At 34.2% G+C, this 22,744-nt stretch overlaps 2 protein-coding genes across 2 annotated transcripts; one reads left to right on the forward strand and one right to left on the reverse strand.

Moving 5' to 3' along the window:
- Positions 1 to 185: 185 nt before the first annotated feature.
- Positions 186 to 1,499, reverse strand: LOC116194451 (probable xyloglucan endotransglucosylase/hydrolase protein 23). The gene is made up of 3 exons (XM_031523256.1): positions 1,132 to 1,499; positions 835 to 1,028; positions 186 to 716 (listed from the first exon to the last, which is right to left on the reverse strand). The coding sequence occupies exons 1-3, from the start codon at positions 1,390 to 1,392 to the stop codon at positions 314 to 316; spliced, it is 858 nt and encodes a 285-aa protein (XP_031379116.1). The 5' UTR covers positions 1,393 to 1,499; the 3' UTR covers positions 186 to 313.
- Positions 1,500 to 17,824: 16,325 nt separating this feature from the next.
- LOC116194320 lies at positions 17,825 to 19,722 on the forward strand. Its single transcript, XM_031523110.1, has 2 exons — positions 17,825 to 18,219; positions 19,020 to 19,722. Exons 1-2 carry the CDS (start codon positions 17,863 to 17,865, stop codon positions 19,389 to 19,391), a joined length of 729 nt encoding a protein of 242 aa, XP_031378970.1. The 5' UTR covers positions 17,825 to 17,862; the 3' UTR covers positions 19,392 to 19,722.
- Positions 19,723 to 22,744: the final 3,022 nt, after the last annotated feature.

Below are 22,744 nucleotides of genomic sequence, written 5' to 3' on the forward strand. Positions count from 1 at the left end.
CAGTACTCAAATTGACCTCGTTTGTAGTGCGTCTTTTCAGGTAAACGGGCATCTGCGACCATCTTCTGAGTCGTGATTTTATCTGGAACCCCACTTTAAAGCTGCATGCCTTCATCAGTACTGTTTGCGATTGAAGTGCCATATATAGTTCAGGACCTCGAATGTACCCGTTGATGACCGAGTAATTTGTGCAAATCAGCTGATATTTAAACCTTTATTTTCCGTTGAGAGATTTCGTACAAAAGAATTGTCCCCGTGTAACAGATCCTGAACATCATATCAATTGCTTCTTCTTTTTTTTGTCGGTAGGATCCTAGGATTTGGTGGTCAGAGAGCATTCTAGAGGCAAGCCCTGTGGGAACCTCTTCGTGTCCCGGCAATAATCGTAAATCATGTACTTGCCCCGGACGGCCTTCATTTGCATCTGCCCTGCATCGTCGAGATTCTGGGTCAGCCACGGCGCAGAGGTGCCATTCGAGCTGCTGCAGGATGAGGCACCGTTGAGCCAAATACAGGCTTTCTTGGCACTGAAGTTCCTGAAGGAGGCAGTGAAGGGCGCTAGGGTCCAGTTGGTCTTCACGAGGCCGCCTCTCGTGGCCCAGTCGTCTGCGTTCCATATGCTCGAGTACACTCTGATGGGCTGGCTCTTCGGGTACAGCACCCCTGCCCCTTCCAAGTTCTTGAACTCCCTTATCGGTGTGCCATCGACATAGACACTGTTATTCAGAAAAAAAACAATAAAACGGTTATTACTGTCAGCTTGATAACATAGGGAGATCGATACATACGTACAAAACCAGTCGTAACACGAAATATATAGAACTTGATACTTACACAACTTGTGATGGGTTCCACAGTACGGAGTACGTGTGGAAGTCGATGGTCGGATCGAACCACAGATAGAATTGCTGCTCTCTGTTGCCTTGCCCTTGGGTATAGATGTTCGTGTGAAGAACGTAAGGATCGCCACTCAAGTTCCCCAAGAATTCAAAGTCTATCTCATCCCAGGACGAGCCCTGTGACCGCAACTGCAATTATAACAATCACAGACATTAATAAGCATACAATCTCGCGAAAACCAGATAGAAAACCAAACGAGTATTTGCAAGTGTCAAGTGATGATAGACTTACATAGTAGGCAACTACGGTGCCAGCTGAGTTGCCTGGGACAAGCTTGATTTGCATATCAAACTTGCCGTACAGGTACTCATTCCTAGACTGGAATCCTGATCCGGATGCCTGGTCTAGAGTCAGGGTCAGCAGCCGGCCCTTGTTCAAGATCTTAGCGCGGCCGTCTCCCCACGTGATATCGACATCCTGGGTGAAGTTCCCGGCATCCACAACCACCGTGGAGCTCACTAGAATGGCCAAAACCAATACCAGAACGAGCATTTGTAGACGAAAGCGGTGAAGATAGCAAGGATCGAAGAAAGCAATTGAAGAGTTTAGTACGTATTGTTTGTTCTTATTTAATTTGTGGCTTTGGTGTATTTGTGGAATGTTCTATGGAAGAGTTTTGGGGATTCCTAGGTATTTATAGGAGGACAAAGCCGCGTTGATAAGGACATACGAGAAATGGAATGATAAGAATTGGCGTTTGGGTTGGTGAAGAGAACAGCTGGACAACAAAAACCAACATGAACAATTATAATATCATATGTACTTACAATTAGTGGTGGGCTTAGTGATCATCAAGGTTAGACTATGCCCTAGTAGATAGGCCGTGTCGTTTACGCAAGAGCTACCTATCATAATATAAGTTCATGCAAAAGCATATAGTTATGGAGATGAAGAAGCAACTGGGCACTATCTACAGAGCTGTTGCTTTTTACTATTTAAAGAACTACTTTCGGAAACTATATGAATGTTCATACTTTTATTTCAGTTATAAAAAATCCCCATAAATCTAGTACATCAAAATAAAAATCTTAAATATCTAATAAATTGATATAGATAATCTCATTAGATATCGAACTTAAGATTTCTTGATCACCAAGCGGGAGGTGCACCGCTATATTATACCCTCTCTTGATTGTGAATGTTCATACTTTACCAACTAACGTATATGTGAGAAGGATGCATTACATGAGAGCTTGGAGCTCGAAGGAGTGAATAAACGTGTTATCACATATGTGTCAGTTTGCCCTTTTTAACGGCTAAATAGATAAATTCATCAATTTGAAGTTCGCAAAATTTATATATGATATTATAAACGGATCTTCTAAACTCCCTCAAAGAAACATTCCTTGTATATTCTTCAAAACTATGAAGTTTTTTTTATTGTAAAAGAGATTCATAAATCTAATATAAAAAATCATCGGATCAAATGGATCAGTGAATAATAATGTCGGTAAAGACTTTTCTTTATTATAAAATTACTCGGATTTGACCCGATGATTCTTAATTCATGGAATTTCCCATTTCATTGCCATATATTTATATATTTTATGTGTGCAGTGAACGAAGTATGGATCTAAATGCAAGTTTTGTCAATTACATCACCTTCCATGCCTACATACGAGTGGATAGGAAGTGCATGTATGATGTTTGAGCAAAATCTACAAAGGCATGCAAGATACAGTGATATACAATGAATAGATACATAAAAGAAATGATTTATTTTACTTTATATTATAATGTGTGAATATGCCCACCAATCTTATATCTTATAAAAGTAAAACTAGAATACAACTCGCGCCATGCCGCAGGTCAAAAAAAACATTTTTATAAATTTCTTAATTTATCACAGTAATTTGTGTAATAACCAATATAAAGTATAACTAAAACTAATTATAAAATTATAAAACTATTTATGTTTAAATATTATGAACAATCGATTCTTAGTAAATAATCTAGATTGTCTATACAAGGTTGTACTAATTAATACTTTATACGGTATAAAAGCTCATATTTTCTCGTAATTTAAATTGTCAATATTTCTAATTTAGAAAATTATGATCACAATATAATAAATCTTAAGTTGCCACTAATTTTAAGTGCATGAAATTCATTTTGCAGCATAGAAGTTTGAAAAATTCATTGAGAGTATCTCACTGTCACAGCCAAATCATAGTTCAAGTGAAAATTACTCTCGGTCAATAAGCAAGCATAACCTTGCATTTAACCAAAACAATTTGGACATCTCTAACATCAAAGATGAAAAAGAAACAATTTAAATTAGTTGTCCATTGAAATAGGCATTTTACCAACATGGGTTGGCTTCGATGATTCGGCATTTATTTTCCTAAAGCAGGTCAAGTTCAAGTCTTGTGAATGGTGAAAGTGCACAATTGAGAGGGTTGGATCCCTTATTAAGTCGATCTTACTCAAACTTAGATTAGTTGGACTGGTTGAACTCCGGATACCAGGTGGTGCACACCAAAAAGAAAAAGAAAAAGTATTATATAGCTAATAAGTAAAAATTTAAAAATAAAAAAGAGGAGTAGGGTGGGAAAAGTCACCGTGCTCGCCCCCGCATTGCATTGTGGGACCTTTAATCACTAAAAAGGAGTAATACATTGACCTAACGATCAGATCATTTGGCGTAACACGTTGATCAAATTACATGAAAGCTTATTGGGGTTAGATTTGAAAACATTAAAAGGAGTAAAGCGTTGACTTAACGGACGGATTGTTTGGCATAATGTGTCAACTAGATTACATGGAACTTTATTCGTATTGGCTTTGGAAACACTAAAAGGGGCATATTGCGCTGACCCGACGATCGGATTACGTGGTACCGATAATGATTCAATTGAATTACATGGAATTTTATTCGAATCGTATTTGAAAACACTAAAAAATGGAGGAAATTAAAAATTAAAAAAATAAAAATTACAAGTTGATAATGTGGTACTAATCACGTGTTGGTCGAATTATGTGGTATCGATAATGTATAGATTGGATTATGTGGTATTTTATTTGAATCATATTTGAAAACATTAAAAAATGAAGGAAATTTAAAAAATTAAAATTTACAAGAAAGAAGAATTAAAAAAAAAAAGAGGAGGCGAGTAGGGAAAGGGTTCCCACTCACCCCCTGCAGGCGAGAACATGCTTTCATTTCTTTATGTAATGTAGTTTATTCGAATTGTATTTGAAAACACTAAAAATGGAGAAAATTAAATAAAAATAAAACTTACAAGATGATGACGTGGTACAGATATGGTGTCAATCCAATTACATGGTACTAATAAAGTGTCGAGCGGATTACGTGATATTTTATTCGAATCGTATTTAAAAACACTAAAAAATGGAGGAAATTAAAAAATTAAAAATTTCAAGAAAGAAGAATTAAAAAAAAAAGAGGAGGCGAGTAGGGAAGAGGTCCCCACTCGCCCCTGCAGGCGACGGCCTGCTTTCATTTGTTTTATGTAAAAATGTAATGTGATTGTTGCTTGAGTCTTCTGGGGCTATAAATATGACGTGTCCTCTTTTTTTTCATTCTAACCAATTTTCTTTTCTTTTTTTAAAATTTACCCACAAATTTCCATTCTTTTTCGTTGTGATTCATTCTTTTGATTTCTTTTTTTACATTCTCCAAAAAATTTCAAAATTAACATGTCCTAGTTATTTATACGTCAATTAACTAAAACACTTCACATCCTACAAATTGTTGAGTACAGTATCATTTTAATACTCACGAGCATTTTTTTCTTTAAAATAATACTACAGATAATATTTTTATATAAATTTATGAAAAAATAACGATAAAGTGAAAGCTATTAAAGTATTAAGATATTTCTCCATTATAATATTTGTGGCTCTAATCAATCTCTCAAATTTTTCTGTCTATATTTTTTTCTTATTTTTTAAGCAAAATTTATTATTGTCAAATCATTATCTCTCTCTCTCTCTCTCTATATATATATATAAAGTCAGAATTCATATTTTATTAAATTTATAACATCTCAACTAGTCAATCTCAGAAAACTAATGTATATGATATAATAATATGAGTTAACACGTACGAAATGAGTTAATTTCATTAAATTTTATTTATAAACTCAAGTACCACCATATCTATCCCATTGAAATTTTTTCCCGTCTAATTTATTTCTAAATTTATGTCATTCTTCTTCGTTCTATATACTTTTAAAATGGATTTCGGTCTTTATACTTTTATTCATCTATGCTTTTCGAGTGGAATTGGCAAAACAAAAATTTTATTTATAGATAAATAATAGAAATTTCATGAGTTATATAAATTGGTACATTTGTCTATAAAAAAATCAATATCTTCAATAGTTTTTTTCAGTAGAAAAGCTGGAATAACGTCTTAAAAAAACTATGAAGAACAAAGACGGGACGTGATGACCCCTACAAGTAATATCTTCAATCTTATAAAATTAGTTAGAGTCTAGCATAAGCATATCTATATATAGAATTCTTGCCCTTCTACGTATATATTTTTTAATAGTTATTTTTAAAAATTGGTATATGCTCTTGCGTTTTTGCACTTATCATATCGTTTGATTAAGCTCCTCATTTCCTTTTCTTCCCTATCTATATGTTCATTAAGTTAAGACAGTTACGAAATTAGACTACTCTATTTATTTTAAAATAAGCCATACTATATTAATTTATTTATATTTTTCTTTTCAAAATTAATAATTTCCTCTATCATATTTCATCATGAGAAAAAAAATGATTGTTGACTGAAAACATTTTTGAAGACTCGTGGCATTACGCAGATTTCTTCCTAGTAATATATTAAACTTCTTGGATGCATTTGTATTAGGGAAGTCAATCCCGGATATATTGCTTATTAATTCTATATCTTTATTTACCCTGTATCTTACCATATTCACTGTAATTAGCTTGCTGTATTTTGTCTTTCCTATTTTAAGCTTCTAGACAATTTTGGTGTATATTAAGTCATGGATGTACAATAAATCGTGTGAGATGAGAATAAAGAGTATTCCTTTCTCCAAAACTCACATGGTATCAGAGCAAAAGGGATCTCTGAGACTTGTGTAAGAGTGAGATAATGAGTAGCAGCAAGGGGAAGATGATTGATATCACCTCGCCATATTTTCTGAGTACAGCAGATGGCACGGGAGCCGTACTCGTGACTTGCAAGCTCACGGGGCACAAATTATTCGACCTGGTCAAGGGCCATGTTGAACGCCTTACAAGCCAAGAATAAACTCGGCTTCGTCGATGGAAGTCTGGTGAAACCTATAGAGACAGCAGAGGAGTATAGAGCATGGAAAATTTGCAATGCTACTGTTGTTGCTTGGATTTTTAACTCGTTAGATACAAGTCTACACGCCAGTGTTGCTTATGCAGGTGAGGCTAAGGCACTCTGGGATGATCTGAAGCAATGTTTTTCTCAAGGGAATGCAACAAGGATTCAGCAGATCAAGGCAGAATTGAGTGTTCTGAAGCAAGATGGACTCACAGTTGGGAAATACTACACTGTATTGAAAGGGTTATGGGATGAGTTGGATGACTACTCGCCAATACCAAAGTGTACATGTACTGCTGTGGCCGAGTTTGTGAAGCAAAAGGAAGAAGAGAAGATTCATCAGTTCTTAATGGGGCTGAATGCAGAAACATTTGGGACTGTGCGATCCCAGATTTTGACATATGATCCTTTACCATCAATGGCGAAGGTCTATAACATGATGATCTTGGAGGAGAGTCGAAAGATGGCCACGAGAAATCGGGATATTAGCATGGAAGGTACTGCTCTCGCAGCAATGGGCAGTGACCTACCGAGAAGGAAAAGCTGTAGTTATTGTGGGAAGAATGGTCATGAGAGGGCTGAATGTTATCGTTTAATGTCTTGTAGTTATTGTGGGAAGAATGGGCATGAAAGAACAGATTGCTATCGGTTGAATGGGTATCCAGCTGATAAGGACGAAAGAAGAAATGGTGTTGGCAAGAAAGACACAAACTATCAAGGAAGGAGTTTATATGCAGCTGCCCCCAGGTTTCGACTTGACTGATCGACACCGTGTATGCCGTCTTCGAAAGTCCCTATATGGCTTGAAACAAGCCTCCCGTAATTGGTTTTCCAAATTCACTTCTGCATTACGCGGTTTTGGCTTTGAACAATCTGCAGCAGACCATTCATTATTCACATGGTCAAAGAACAACGATTTTGTTGCCATTCTTGTCTATGTCGATGATATTATCTTGACAGGAAACAGTCCAGCTCGTTGCACAACCATCAAGGAATTTCTCAATCGTCATTTTCGCATCAAGGATCTCGGTTATCTAAAGTTCTTTCTCGGTATTGAGATAGCTCGTAAAGGAGGCCAAATGTTTCTTTGTCAACGCAAGTACACATTGGATATATTGACAGAGACTGGCATGCTAGGAGCTAAACCTACCACTTTTCCTATGGAGCAACAACTCCGGTTGTCTATTGAAGAGGGGTTGAGGTTTTCGGATCCTAGAAAGTATCAGAGGCTCATCGGACGTCTTGTATACTTAACTATCACACGACCGGAGTTGAGTTATCCGGTTCATATCTTGTCTCAATTCTTGCAAGATCCAAGACAACCGCACTGGGATGCTGCGATGCGGTTACTTCGATATCTCAAAGGTACACCGGGTCAAGGAATAATACTCAAGCCATCATCTTTCCAGTTAAAAGCATACTGCGATTCAGATTGGGCTAACTGTCCAATGACTCGCCGTTCTTTATCCGGGTATTTTATCACTCTTGGGGGCTGTCCTATCTCTTGGAAAACCAAGAAACAGACCACGGTTTCCAAATCATCTGTTGAGGCGGAATATCGTTCCATGGCGGTTACTACGAGTGAGATATTATGGTTGAAGAGTCTACTTCGGTCCTTCAAGATTGATCACTCCGAGCCTGTACAATTATTCTGCGACAGCCAAGCTGCTCTCCACATTGCAACGAATCTGGTATTCCATGAGAGGACAAAGCATATTGAAATCGACTGTCACTTTATCCGAGAGCATCTACAGTCGAGAACCATCATTGCCTCTCATGTGTCTACTAGGATACAACTAGCTGACATCTTCACCAAAGCACTTGGAAAAGATCGCTTTAAATTTCTTCTCGACAAGTTGGGCGTTCATGATCTTCACGCTCCAACTTGAGGGGGAGTATTAGGGAAGTCAATCCTGGATATATTGCTTATTAATTCTGTATCTTTATTTACCCTGTATCTTACCATATTCACTGTAATTAGCTTGTTGTATTTTGTCTTTCCTATTTTAAGCTTCCAGACAATTTTGGTGTATATTAAGTCATGGATGTACAATAAACAGTGTAAGATGAGAATAAAGAGTATTCCTTTCTCCAAAACTCACAATTTGTCCCGGGCGCACCGATTGCTATCTAGGTTCTCTTGCCTGTGCGGGCTAGGATCGTATCTTAAGTCAGACTAGTATCTTTACAGAGAGAAACTAGAGATAGAAGCTCTGAATTGTGTATAACTTCTTATGTGTGTGACAAATGATTGCAAGGCCCCCTTTTATAGAGTACAAAGCCAACCACCGACATTATTGTGGGACTACCAACTACAGACTCATCTCCCAACTACCTTCTCCTGACTATAATTGTAGAAGACTCTATAAAGTCTTGAAGAATGTAATAGATTCTAGAATAAGGTACAAGTGTGGAGAACTTTCTAGAAGGAGACGCCCTCCCGAGACTCCTGGGAACTTGTAAAGTCGAGAGTAAAGGATCACTATATGAGCCTCCATGTCTATTGTCCTTCTTGGGCGTGCCCAAGTGTCCGTACCACATGACTCGTCCATGACACATTGTTCTACCTCTTTGATTGGTCAAGAGAATGCTTCGGAGAGTTTCGGAAATGACGGTGAATTTTAGCTTTGGAACTTCCACAAGTGACCATCTCAATAGTCGATCGTTCATTATTATTCGGTGAGTACTCAATCTCGATCAATTCAGTTCAAACCAAATTAACCCATTTAAAAGAAGCTCTTCTAATAAAATATTTTCTCAACACACAAAATTTGAATTTATTTGACTCTAGCAGCGGACAGCATCTAAAATCTAGAAATCTCACATCAAAAAGTGAAGAAAAATCTTAAGATTGCACCCTATCAACTCGAATATGAGGATTACTGATTCAACCAATAAGCCCCGGTAAAAGTTTTACCGTGGGAAATGATTAATAGTTGTTTCTCGAATGATCGTGGAGATGCCCGGCCGCCGGCAGCAGCTTTTGGGGTAGACTGCCCACTGGGAAAAGCTGTCGGGCGAGTGCGTTCCACATGATGAAAGAATGTTCGGGACACAATAGACTAGGGACAACACAAGCAACCTAGAAATAGTATTATTGGTCCACTATCCCTAAGTCAACTCCAATTGTCAGTTGGCACAATCAAGTCTTCTAAGGTTCCTGTCGACGAATAAATCATGTCCTTATAAGTCACAAATTGACAGGCTTATTCGGCCTCCAATGTCGTAATGCCTTCAACTACTCCCGATAGACGTCCATTTTTCTCCTCTTTCTTGATTGCATTGCAACAATTTCAATCGACCTCTCTCATTGACTTCCTAAATCTCGCTTTATGTTCATACAAAACAAGGTAACATACGTACCGCGTTGTGCAGGAAAGAATTTTAATTTTTTAATACGTAATGATTGAAAATAATGTTAGGTAGGGTATGTTCGGCCAAATAACAATGTATCAATTAATTTTCCCCATCTACTAATGTAATCGATATAGAAACTAATCAAATTAACCAATAAGCAATAAAGAAAAAGAACATTAAAAATTTTACGTGGAAAATTCAAATGTAAGGAAAAATTACGGGACTAATTCCGAATCAACAATTCATTGTCAATGAAGATTATATAATGTTTTTCATCAAGGGTAAATCATTGGATCGCCAAACTTAAGAGACACACTCTATTGTATCACCCAAACACAAAAACTCATTGCCCACAATGAGTGCATTACAAAGTCAGCTGAAACAGCACCTACATAGCTCAAATGGGAATTCTGACCGTTCAAAACTTAGCTCCACACATTGTGAAGTCGCTGCTAAAATTTCGTCCCAATCGAAGTTCGTTTGATGTCCCGATCGAGGTTGGATCTCTAGCTGGTCTTATTGAAAACTGCTATGTTTCTTCTCTGTTTTGCGTTACTTTCTGTTGTTCTGATCTCTGTATTATGCCGCCTCTTGCTCAGCTGTTTTGTTGAAAAATTAACCCTAAGAAAGGTGGATCATTGGGCCTATTAAAGTCCGATAAAAGCCTAACAAGATTTGAGCCCAACTTTCTCCAAATTAGAGAAATGCCCAACAAGTAAATATATTACGAATTTTTCAAGAAAATATATTAAATGGATTGCGATTGTTATCTTAAGGGGGGATTTTGTATCCTAAACAAAAAACACAGAATAAAGAAACTATTTAGAATAATCAAATAATTAGAAATTATACCACTTCGAAAAAGATACTTAAATATATGTTACAAAAATAAATTTCTTGAAGTTAATGAAAATAAGCCAAATACTACTTTGTTTTAAATCATGCTTTTTAATTAATCTTTCGACACCATTACTTTTGCTCTCTAACTGATATGAGGCTAATATAACATCAACTTATGGTGACACACTTAGTACATCAATTCAAGTGTTTTGAATTTTTACTATTTGTGTTTAATTATACTATATACTAAACACTTGAAGTAAGATACTAAACACTTGAATTGAAAGTAAAAGTAATAAGCACTTGTATTAATTAGGAGTACTAAAAGTAATAGAAATTTGAACAGAAATACTAAATACTTGAAATGAAAATATTAATACGTATTACAATGACTCCATCTCATGCTAAAATAATGCAATAGCACCATTTAAAATTGTTGGGAAATAAACAAATAAATAGAAACCTCAAGACAATGTTGATACCTAACTTTAAGCTTTCTCCCTCTACTTATGGTGATTCTCTAATATGTTATTTTCAGCCTCAAATATTTTATATGTTTAAAACTAATTAAGAGATTTTAAGTACGTTATATGTTTTATAGCACTCAATGTTATTGAGGGACTAAAGAGTTATTGCACAAGTGGTCTGATTTGATAATAAATCCGAATTTTGACCTCGTTTTCTATATCATTCCTTACTGTTTTGAACTTTTGTTTGATTCTAAACTGTAGTACTCCGGACAAGACTTTCAAAAACACCACGAGCCCCTCAATCGGAGGTTCAATGCAAGAGAAAATGTTCCCAAAATCAGTCCTTTGGATAGGAAGGAGAAACTTTTGTTTTTATTTCGATTAGAGGAGTAAATATTTTTTATTCCAATGAGAGGAGATACCGTGAGGTCGGGAGGCATTGTGCAAAATTTTGAAGGTTGGGAGCAAACCTAAAAACACCCAAATACTTCAGGGGCAAACTACATTTAGAAGCGGGTCACAGGCCCAGCTGCTTTGATGAAGAGGATTCTTGCAGGTGTTAGGATAAAAGTGTCTGCTCTTCCTAGAATTTCTTCAAAAGTTGTAAATTCTCAGATAGCTAGGCATTTATCTGTTATAGGCCTTTGCCAAGGCCTGGTTTCAGGGTTTTTCTTTCTATGATTGTCTGGGGTTTTAAGATAAGTTATCCGATTGGCTACTCTTGGTGAGTGGACGTATTGTTGTAAGTGATTTTTTCTATCAATGGAAGGATCACCACTTACCCAAAAAGAAAAGATATAAATATTTTCTTAATAAGTTCTCATCATAAGATTTAAAATAATTCAAAAACCTTTAAGCAATTTTATTTTCACTGTCTCTTCCTATGAAATAATCCAAACAACTCTCTTTTTTTAATCTTTGGGTTATGCTAAATTATCATATTTTGTTTTAAAAAATTGAAATTTGTGCTGGTGGGTCAATGTATAATCCGGCCCATATGCCTCGAGTCAGGCCCAATGGTCCCTGCCATTTGAAGTAAGGCCCCTCAGCTAGAACGGCTCAATCGTCTCCTTTAGGCCCAATAAACCTGAGTTACATTAGGGACACAAGAACCGCATAATAATTCATTCCAAATATCGAACCACTTAAAATAACTCCTTTTTTTTATCTTAACAATTAGTCTCATCTGAATTACTAGCGTAATCCCTTTTCCTCCAAATTCACTCGTACGTCGACATGTGCCAATATTCCAACCAATTGAGAACATTAATTCGACTGGTATATTGAAGTCCAATGACGACCTCCTTCTCAAGCCCTTCATTTCAATGAACCTCATAACATAGTAATACTACAAGACTAGGAGGTCATGTTAGTAGCAACCGAGAAAAGATACACTTTGCGTCGACCCGCTGATATAGACTTGAATCGCGCACGTCCTAGTTTGTATACAATCAACGGTTATCGAAAACTAACTGGGCAGGTTTTCTAATTCTAATCTGTGAAATACAGACTCACAATTCAGTTGTGACCCCATGCTACATTGTTGTTAACTTTTTATACTTGATGTTCTAATGCTTCGTCACTATTATTGTTGTTTTCACAAATTTTGTGAATCTTGTGGTCTCCGCACTCGAGGTGTTACGCAAACTTTTATAGAGTTTGCTCTGGATGTTATTTACATTAATTTTCTCAGAATTTCTTCTTTCATGAAAGCCCATGGTGTAACCTGTTGCACCATGCAATCAGAATAAACTGCTAAAATTTATAGTAATTATTACTTGAACTTTTATTAAACTGGTGAATATACAAACCTTCTTTGATACGGTTAAAATACATAATATTCGAATGACAAAATATATAAGAAAACTCTTTTGAAAAAGAAATATATAAATTATAAGTAAATTAATAGTATCTTTTTTTGAATGAATTTATGACCATTTCTGGTCAGAAATATTTTCTTACTTTAATTTATAAATAAATAAAATAAAAAATAGTTAATAATATCTATGAGGGTTGATGACATAAAAGAAGTAAAAATTTGGCCTTTTTATTATTTCTAGCACGAATTTTTTAATTGAAAAAATTACAAATTATGAGTTTCTTATAACGTTTAGCATGCCATTACTTTCTTGTCAATTTTAACGGATTTCTCTAACATGGTGCTACATTGTAGACATGACACATGAAAATCTACCAAGTAGTCCTCATGGGTATTTAAATATTAAATAAAAATAAAAATTATTAAAGGAAACTAATAATATTCACAAAAAATATTTCATTTAATTTTATAATAAAATAAATAACTAATATTAAATTCAATGGAAACATATATACGTAGATACATTAATAATAGTATTTACATATGTGTAACATAAAAAAGTATATACAAAATTAACATACTAATGACAAATCACTAAATCTAAACATATTTATTAGTTTTTGTACAATTTTACTAAATTATCCCCATTTTTTTTTACTCTATTGAAGAAAATTAAAGCCGAAGATAAGAATAAAACTATAAAACTACTTCAATTTTAAACTTATATATCTTTTCTCGCTCCTCCATCAATTCATATGTGGTTATCTTTCACTCTACTTTTACTCATTTCTTTCAACCCCCACTCCATCTATATCTCAACCTAAGTTATTTTTCTTTTCTTTCACTAAAAAAACTATTTTTTTTCAATCTTCATTTAAATTTTTTAAATTTTTTAATAATAGCACAACTATGTAGAATTTCACATAGTATATAATGATGAAAATACAAAAACAACGTTTTAAACTATTTTTTTTTTACACTCTGCATAGCTCTAGTGCAGAATCTAGTATACGAATAATAAATATTTCATAAGCACGATCAAAATACTAGAAATAATTTTTAAAAGATGAAATTAATGCAATTTAAAAATAATTTATTTCAAGAAAATTTTTCTAGTTGATATATTTTTCTGATTTGATCTTTCATTTTAATAGAATATCCTTAAGAAAAAATAGAGAAATGAATTTAAATTTTTAATAAAAGTTTACAAAATAATTAATAAAAATATTATTTTCACAAATAGTCTTGCAATGACACCCATAACTAGAAAATTCAGAAAAATCTGACTCAAATCGATCAAAAAATTTCAAAAATTAAAGACCTTAAGGGTTGGGTTTAAATTTGAAAGAAAGAAAATTGGAATGAAGTTGATTGGATAAGATTTTATGTATATATAAATTTATTTTAGCAATTCATAAATTATATTATAATTTATAATTAACAAATAAAATTAAAAAAAACAATACACTTTAGATCCCACCTAGGCACACGAGTGAATTTAATTTCAGTTGCGAATTGATAAATTGCATTGATAATCGATATTAAATTTACGTTGGAAGCAACTTGTGTCTCCCTTTTTACACACGTACCCTTGTGGAGTAAGAACGTAAATGTACCTAGAGCTCGTGAAAGAGGACATTGACGGCATGAAGACTTTAAGCTTGTGCAACATTATTAACAAGTGCTGATAGCAGACATTACAGTGGCTATGGATAAAACGGTAGCCGATGTCTGTAGACGAAAAAAAACAAAAACAAAAACAAAAACAAAATTTATGATATAGTATCTCTTTTCTATAAAATTCTTCTTCTCTTTCTTTCTTTTTTATTCTCCCAAATACATACTTTTGTGTCCATAGAATCCCATAAAAAATTTGATTGGGACCTTGAAAATAATTTACCGATGGCATAATGTCTCAAATAATTTTTTAAAATAAATTAATATAAATGTTGAAAATTTCGTCAAAAAATAGATATTCTTTAATCACAAGATATATGTCGGTAACTCATCAGAAAGTATCCATCTATAAAATAATTTTAAAAAAAATCTTGATATAAATTTTGAAAATCCATCAATACATATGTAAATTGGAAACATAAGGGAAGACCATGAACGTTGAATGGAGAAATTATTTCATATTTGATATGTTCGTTATAGTGAATAATTATAGGAAAGAACATGCTATGTAGTTTTTATAGTAAAAACGTGTGAAAGCATGCCTTAAAATCGAAAAGTCATGAGAAAGAATAGGTATAAGTTGGGCTTTGAAACTTGAAAAAAAATAAAAGGATTATGATCGAAGAAAGAGAATACAATAAGTTTTTTTTCCAACGAGCAAAGTCAAAGAATAAGAATAATTAAAAGGAGAAGTAATTAAAAATCGAAAGAGAAAATAGAAAATATACAAATGTAAATGGGAAAGGGGAGAGAGGAACCATGAGCGTTGAATAGAAAAGCTATATTCATGTTTGATGTATTTGTCAGAGTGAATAATTATGAAAAAGAACATGCTAGGTAGTTTTTATAGTGAAGAAGTATGAAAGGGTACTTTGAAATCGAAAGGTCATGATAAGAATACGTAAAAGTTAATTTTTTTATTAAAACGAATGAAAGGATGTTATGCTATTGAAAAGAAGTGATGTTTAGTAGCATTCACACTATTTGAGTAAATGATAAAATAGTAATATTATGGGCAAAAAGGGAAAAAATCGGAGAAACACTTTGAGAAATGTTGTACTTTAAAAGAAATATATAAAGTTTAACTCGGCTGAGACAATATATGATAGAATATGTGAGGCAATGAATATTGAGAATGAGCGATGAATAGAGAGTTGAAAGTGTGTGAAAAAAAAAGTCATGCTAACAAAGCAGACCAAAAATATGGGAGTAAAAGGTATGAAGAGAAATGTATAAATTTATGAATGATACAAGTATTTTTTGGAATAAAAATTGAGAAAATAGGAAATTTTGAAAACAACTACATGATTCATAGTGATGAGACAAATAATATATGAACATGTTAGGATAACAGACGTTGAAAATGAACATATGGTGTAATGAAATTTTGAAACTATAAATCATTATGAAATAATAATAAAATAAATATACTTATGATGAAAGCTAATCCAATTGATAGATATGCAGGTTAATAAAGCGTTGAAAATGAGCATTGAATAGAAAGTGCTTATTTATAAATATAATGAAAATGTGCGACCAAAAGTCATGAGTTGAAAAGATGTGATGAAAAGTCATGAGGACATTTTTGAAATATTGAAAATTATAGAAATTTGCCATATATATTATAGATTGTTAATAGAAAAAGTAAGTTGCACAAATTTTTTAAAAAAATTACACATATTCTGAGATAAACTATTCAAATTTTAAAATAAAGTTTACTATTTGAAAAATACTTTAATTTTTACTCACATTTTTAATAAAAAAATTACATAGAAGATAAATTTAATAATTTATTTGATGGTAATAATTCCGAATTCAAAGCATGAAGTATATGGAATATATGCTAGTGGATCAACAGGAAAATGAGTGAACGAAGTCATCGTCATCATCAGCATCATCACCATCTTCCCCTTCTGGCTTTGTCTCTTTCTGGAATAATCTTTTTTTTTCCCTTTTTAATATATATTACCTCTTCTACTAGAGAATAATTAAATCGTGACTTTTTGGGGCAAAGATGAAAAACATCTGAAGTATTCCAACTCGGTGGAAAATCACGACATTACACGGATATATAGTCGACGACTCCAATCTTTTGGATCCAATTATTGTACTTGCAACCATTGGAATTGGCGGGATCAATGAATCTGATTCTTCCCCTGCATTATCTTCATGTAACCTCAATGTCATGTCGTACTTCCGATGTCGAGCTAATTGAATATATAATTAGTTGAAAATTTCCTTTTCCAGATATTAATTTATCCATAATTTCCAGAAATAATTTAGTCGAGAGGTAAGTTTCATTTTGGGATCTAGTAGAGATTTTTGGGTCTTCAACCCGTAATATCACAGAAAAAAAATAGCAAATTGAAATTTTGGACTAGAAGTCTAGAAAAACATGGACAGTACTTATATAAAGATATATATATATATATATATATCGAGTATGTTTGGAAATGCAGTAGTAGACTTTTTAATCAATTTTTCAAATGAACCTCTGTATTTGATAAGTAGTTTAAAAATATCATCATTTCGGCTATAAATTTGTGGTCATGGTAAAAACTGTTTCGACTAATTTTTTATTCCATGCATCAATTAATCATCTCATGAGGTTCGAGTGTCTTCGGAGCCGTACTCCATAATATTTTATCTCTTATTCAGAAATCACTAATTGAGAAAAGTGTGCTAAACTTGGCACAGACATACATAGCTTGTTCCTGTCGACTTGTACGCTACACCGGTCTTCAGGATACCAGGTTGATGAAAAGGAAAACTTCAGTTAAGAATTTCCATCTATAAATAAGGCTTATCCGTTAAGTAAGGAATTTGCTAACATTAACATTAGAATTATTGAGGATTGCTCGGTCTCGGATTAATTAGACAGGCCACAAGTTGAAAGATTGAATTATTCGAATGTGGGATATGACTCAAATATGCCATATGTCTGCCCCTTGTCTTTCCCTTCTCGTGACGTTCCGATTCTTGAGCACATCATCAACTTAATCACCACTATCACAACCACCAAGTATAATTCCCTCCTCTTGCGTCCGCATCGAGATAATGCAATTCTCTTTTACTTGGGAACGACGATGTCCTACCAACGCCAATTCACATATCTGTATCTTTATCTATATCGCTATATTCGTACGTAAATTCCAAAATGAAAGTGCGTCCGGTAACACGACTTGCACTTTTTTGTAATGTTATGTACAAATTCCGACATGATTGGTTAAGTTACATTATGTAATCGATGTCAATTGAAGTTCGAATAGAAACGTTGGTTTCCTCAAATGTGGAGAATTATGCTGCTACACCAGACTTCTAACCCTAGGAGGTTAAATAGAATCTTTAGACTTATAGAAACCAAGAACCTAAGTTAATTGCTAGGGAATTGATTCATTTTTATCTCGTTAGTATAGTATACAAGAAGCCAAAAGCTCTTCAAGTTTCTCATATATATAATGTGACTTTAGGTACTTGGAAAAAAGCCCTGAGTTAAACTAAGCTTAATCATGAAATACAATGAGATATTTCACTTCAGCCACCCCCACCACCGGCTGCGCTTCGAGTACACTGAGTTCCCTTTCAAATGTGATGGTTGCAAGGAAGTCGGGATTGGCAAGCACTACAAGTGCACCACATGCGACTTCGACCTCCACATGCACTGTGCCATCCCATCCCCGACCGTCACGCACCCATTCTACACCAAGTGCTCATTTCAATTCCTCTCGAGGCCTCCCGGAAACGTCCCACGCTACTGCAATGCTTGTGAGAAGGATGTGACCGGGTTCGTTTACCACTGCAAGGCCTGCGGGTTCGACCTCCACCCATGTTGTGCAAAGCTCCCTATGGTGCTAGACGATGGCGAGGTGAGCCAAAAAAACAAATTTCCCGAATTCCATGCTTAGATAGGGGTTGTTTTATTTACTATTAATGTTTCTTATGCTTTATGTCAAGTTATGTTGATTTACCTGAAATATTTTGCCAAATATGAAAAGTGAATATATAGAGAAGTTCACCCAAAAAAAAAGTGGATATAGAGAAATGGAGAAGAAAATTGAAAAAGAAAAGGAAAATTAATTTTCTAAAAATAACATGCCTAAAAATTTGCAATTTTAATTAGTATCTTGTGTTAATTACATGGAGGCCCATCAAGTTGTAAAGAAAAATAAGGGGTGAATGCATATGTGAAGTAAAATAAGGGGTGAATGCATATGTGAAGTGTCATTTGAAACTTTTCAATCAGTTTTAGAGGAATACGCATGTGACTGCACTATACTCAGTGCCTGCCATTTTTGTTGCATACATTAATAAATATTGTTTCATCCTTCTTTTATGATCTATCTCATAGCAGGGTGAAAGTAAACCTCGGTACTTTTTTTCCTCCCATGTTTCCTAGTTTTTTTGTGGGAAAAAAAAAGAAAGAAAAATAGGAAAACTGGAATACTAGCATATATGCCAGCTTCACCTTGAACTGAATTAGTCAAGACCCAGTAAACTTTGGATGTCAGGTGCACACCAAAAATCATATATGTCGCGTTCGCTGCCTAATTAATTGCTTTTATCATAATTTTTATATAGAGGTTTTAGCTTGGAAATGAAGCTCAATATCTAACTGAAAATTTTCATCGGTTCTGATGAATTCCATATTCGTCATAAACATCTCCAGGTGAAGCTTCTCTTGTACCGAAAGGTGAGCTCGTCATGCCACCGGTGCGGGAGGAAAGGCAGGAGCTGGAGCTACCAGTCCACCTGCAAGAAGTACAATCTCCATGTAGCGTGTGTTCGGGAGATGCTGGTCGAGAGTTGGTCCGACATATATAACGATCGCGGGAAGGGAATCAGTGGCAATAGCAGGAGGCCCCTGGAGACCAGAATTCCCAGCCTCAAGAACACACTTCAAACTCCCCACAAAAAGAGTAGGTGCAAAGTGAAGAAATGTTGTGATGTCGCAGGGTTAGCTCTGCAGTTTGTTATATCGGCGGTTCTTGGTGACCCCACGACCCTAATTGCTGGTGTGATCGGGACATTAATGTTCTGAGGATGAGGTCTCACCCGAAACTGTGGCCAAATTGGGGATGCTGCTGATCAGGATTGAACTTATTCATCGAATGACCCCGAATAATGTAACAGCCTGACTAGTATGGTTAGCATTAAGTCCTATCGATATAAATCGCACCTCTGATGCCACAGGTTCTGAGTCCACGGGTCACCATGCATGCTCTCTGGAACATATTAAAAAGTCTCCTTGTGTAACTGTTTGTGTAGCATTCTTGCACTGGTTGATATGTGTTGTTATGGTTAGACCACGAAATTTGATTAGTACACATATAAAAGAACCGATAATATACGTAACTAACCTTAATTTCGTATCTTTACAATGAAGTTCTGCTCCTGCAAATTTAGCTGCAACGAGCGGAATTTACATATGATCAGATTCATGTGTATCAATCAAATGTCGTGGTCTAACCATGCATCAATACGTATGCCAACTTGGTTAGTGCACTCAATCCACATATAATAATTTCTCCTGTGTATATGCCTCTTTAACTGCTCTTCTCTGCTCATTACAACAATTCACTCCTATAGAGAAGGCAATTGAGGAGAAAAACTTTGTCTCTATATGATATAGAGACAAACTTTTCCGTCTTAGAGAATTCGTCCCAAAAATCTCGTTGCAGAATGATAGACAAAAATTTCCGTCTCACTCTCGACTGAGACAGAAACTTGAGATGGAATTTTCTGTCTCAACCAGATAGATAGAATATACCATCTCAATTTTTCTCTCACGATTAAGACAGAAAGAGAGACGCAAAGCTTTACGTTTCTTCCTTAGAGAGGAAAAATTCTGTCTTTCTCTCAGTCACAATCTTGCAAACCAAAGTTCGCTGAAAAATGTAAAAAGAAAAAAAAATATTGGGTCAATGAAGCCTGAAAAGAGCACGGGCTTCTGTGCGCCCACCACTTATACAAGTGAGCTTTACGTCTCTCCATTAGAGAGGAAAAATTATGTCTTTCTTCAACCAAAAAAAAAATTATGTCTTTCTCTCCATCGCAATCCTTCAAACCGAAGTGCGCTGAAAATGTAAAAAGAAAAAAAATATATTGGGTCGACGAAACCTGAAAGGATCATAGACTTCTGCGCGCCCACCACTCATACAAGGGGTGCAATGCACCATGTCACTAATTATGTTTGGCTTTACATTCACGAAGATTTGAACTAAGGTCTTCTTCATGACGCACATGCGTGTTATCACATAGAATGCTCTCCTTTATTGACACATTTTAATTTTTTATTTATTTGTTACACAACTACAGATTTTCATTTTAAAACTAACATTTGAATTTCTATTGCTTATTTGTTAAATGTCTTCGACTGATTTTACACTTTCACTTGTTGTAGTTTGTACTTTTTTTCCTAATACTATTTATCTCTTATCTGTAATTTATTTATTATTTTATTTACAACACTTTTAATGTTCAATCAATATATGAATTTTATTTTTATAATTTATGGAATTTTTATATAGACTTCTTATAATTTATATTTGTATACCTAGCCATTTGTGATTTCATTTACACTCAACATTAAAACTAATATGAGCAATTAATAACTTTTTTGACGCATTTAATATGCGAGTGATAAAATATTTTTAATTTTTTATGTGTGAAATCTTAGAAAAATTTCGAGTTTTACTGAAGGACATGAAGAAGATTCGAGATGAAAAAATTGAAAAAAAAATAAAGATTCGAATTTATAAGTAGTATCTGGATCCATAGAGACGGAAATTTGAGAAATAAACTTTATTCTCATATGAATAGACGCGGAAATTTGAAATAGATATTTCCTTCTCATTATCAAGAGTCGAAGTTTTCTGTCTCCTACCGATCTCAAAAAAAGAGACGGAGTTCTACGTCTTATTTTTCGCCTCTTTGATGATAGACGGAATTTTCCATCTCAATTTAGAATTTTCGTCTCAAAATTGAGACAGACCTATTTCGTCTCAAAATTCCGTTTCTAAAGAAGAGATGAATTCAAAGACAAAAAGTGTCATCTTCTTATTAAGAGATGGTATTTTCCGTCTCATGATCCGTTTCAAATAATGAGACGGATATTTTCGTCTACTGGGTGATAGATGAAATTTTGCGTCTCAATTTTTTCTGTCTCAAATTAGAGACAAACCCATTTCTGTCTTAAAATTTCATCTCTATAAGACACTTTTCATGAACTGACCATGCATTCTCGCTCTTATGCTCTTTCATATGCCCATCACTAGCTAGGGAATCATATGATCATTGCTTTCATACATTTAAAGCTCGGATAACTTCTAACGGCGTTTCATAATTCTTCCAGCTTACGCCATAAAATCACAATTGTAAGCAGCTAGGGCAGTTCCGTGGAATATTACACGTAAGGAATAATTGTAGAATATATGAGGCCATAATTTCTCAAGAGTATCTAGCATTTGCTGCTCATTGAATGAATTTAGTATAGCAAGAGAATAGGAACCTCGAATATTGGAAAGAGTTTTTCTTCTTTTTTTCTGTTCTTTGGCGAAATGCTTTAGCTCTATATATATATATAAGACGTACATATAATATATTATGGTTAATTAACCTTAGCTTCTGAAATATAGCACGTTGTAAAGTTACTTGTTCAATAAAGTGTACTATACCTGAATGATGTACTTTAGACCCATATATATATATATATATATATATATATATATATATATTCCATGATTGTTTGCAATTGTTATGATCACAAGCATTAAAATGTTAGTTAATCGACTAAAATGATTTTTAACTACTCAGTACATCATACTTCCCCCATCAACTTCCCAACTCCCTCTACTTCTTTCTATCTCCTCTTTCTCTTTTCCACCGTACCTCTCTTCCTTCTCTCTTCTTACCATTCCATTTTGTAATTATTGATTTATAATTTATTATTATTTAAAAAATCTTTTTTAACTCTACAGTGGTTTTTATATACTTATAAATGTTATGAAAAATAATTATACATTTGCAGAGATTTTAAAAAGTATTAAAAAAAATTATGTCAAACTGCGCAACCAGTACTGCATCCTGTTATTAATTGGTTGGTTTTTTCATTCGTCATGGATGGATGTTGAGCCTAAGTCTTCGTAAACTCAATAGAAAGTTAAGAATGGATTAGTAAATAAAGGATATTCTTTTTCTAGAGTAATATCCATTTTTCAATTACGAATGAGGCCATGAGTCTAATATGAGTAATGTCCATTTTTTCAATATAAATATTTTTTAGTTATATAGGGGACTCATAACCTAGTACGATAAAAGAAAAATCATAATATAACTAATAAATGAGCACGCGTAGTCTTACTGAATATCGAACCTGTAACCTTTAAGTTTCCT

Source organism: Punica granatum, chromosome 2, assembly GCF_007655135.1.
Source record: "Punica granatum isolate Tunisia-2019 chromosome 2, ASM765513v2, whole genome shotgun sequence".
NCBI lineage: Eukaryota > Viridiplantae > Streptophyta > Magnoliopsida > Myrtales > Lythraceae > Punica > Punica granatum.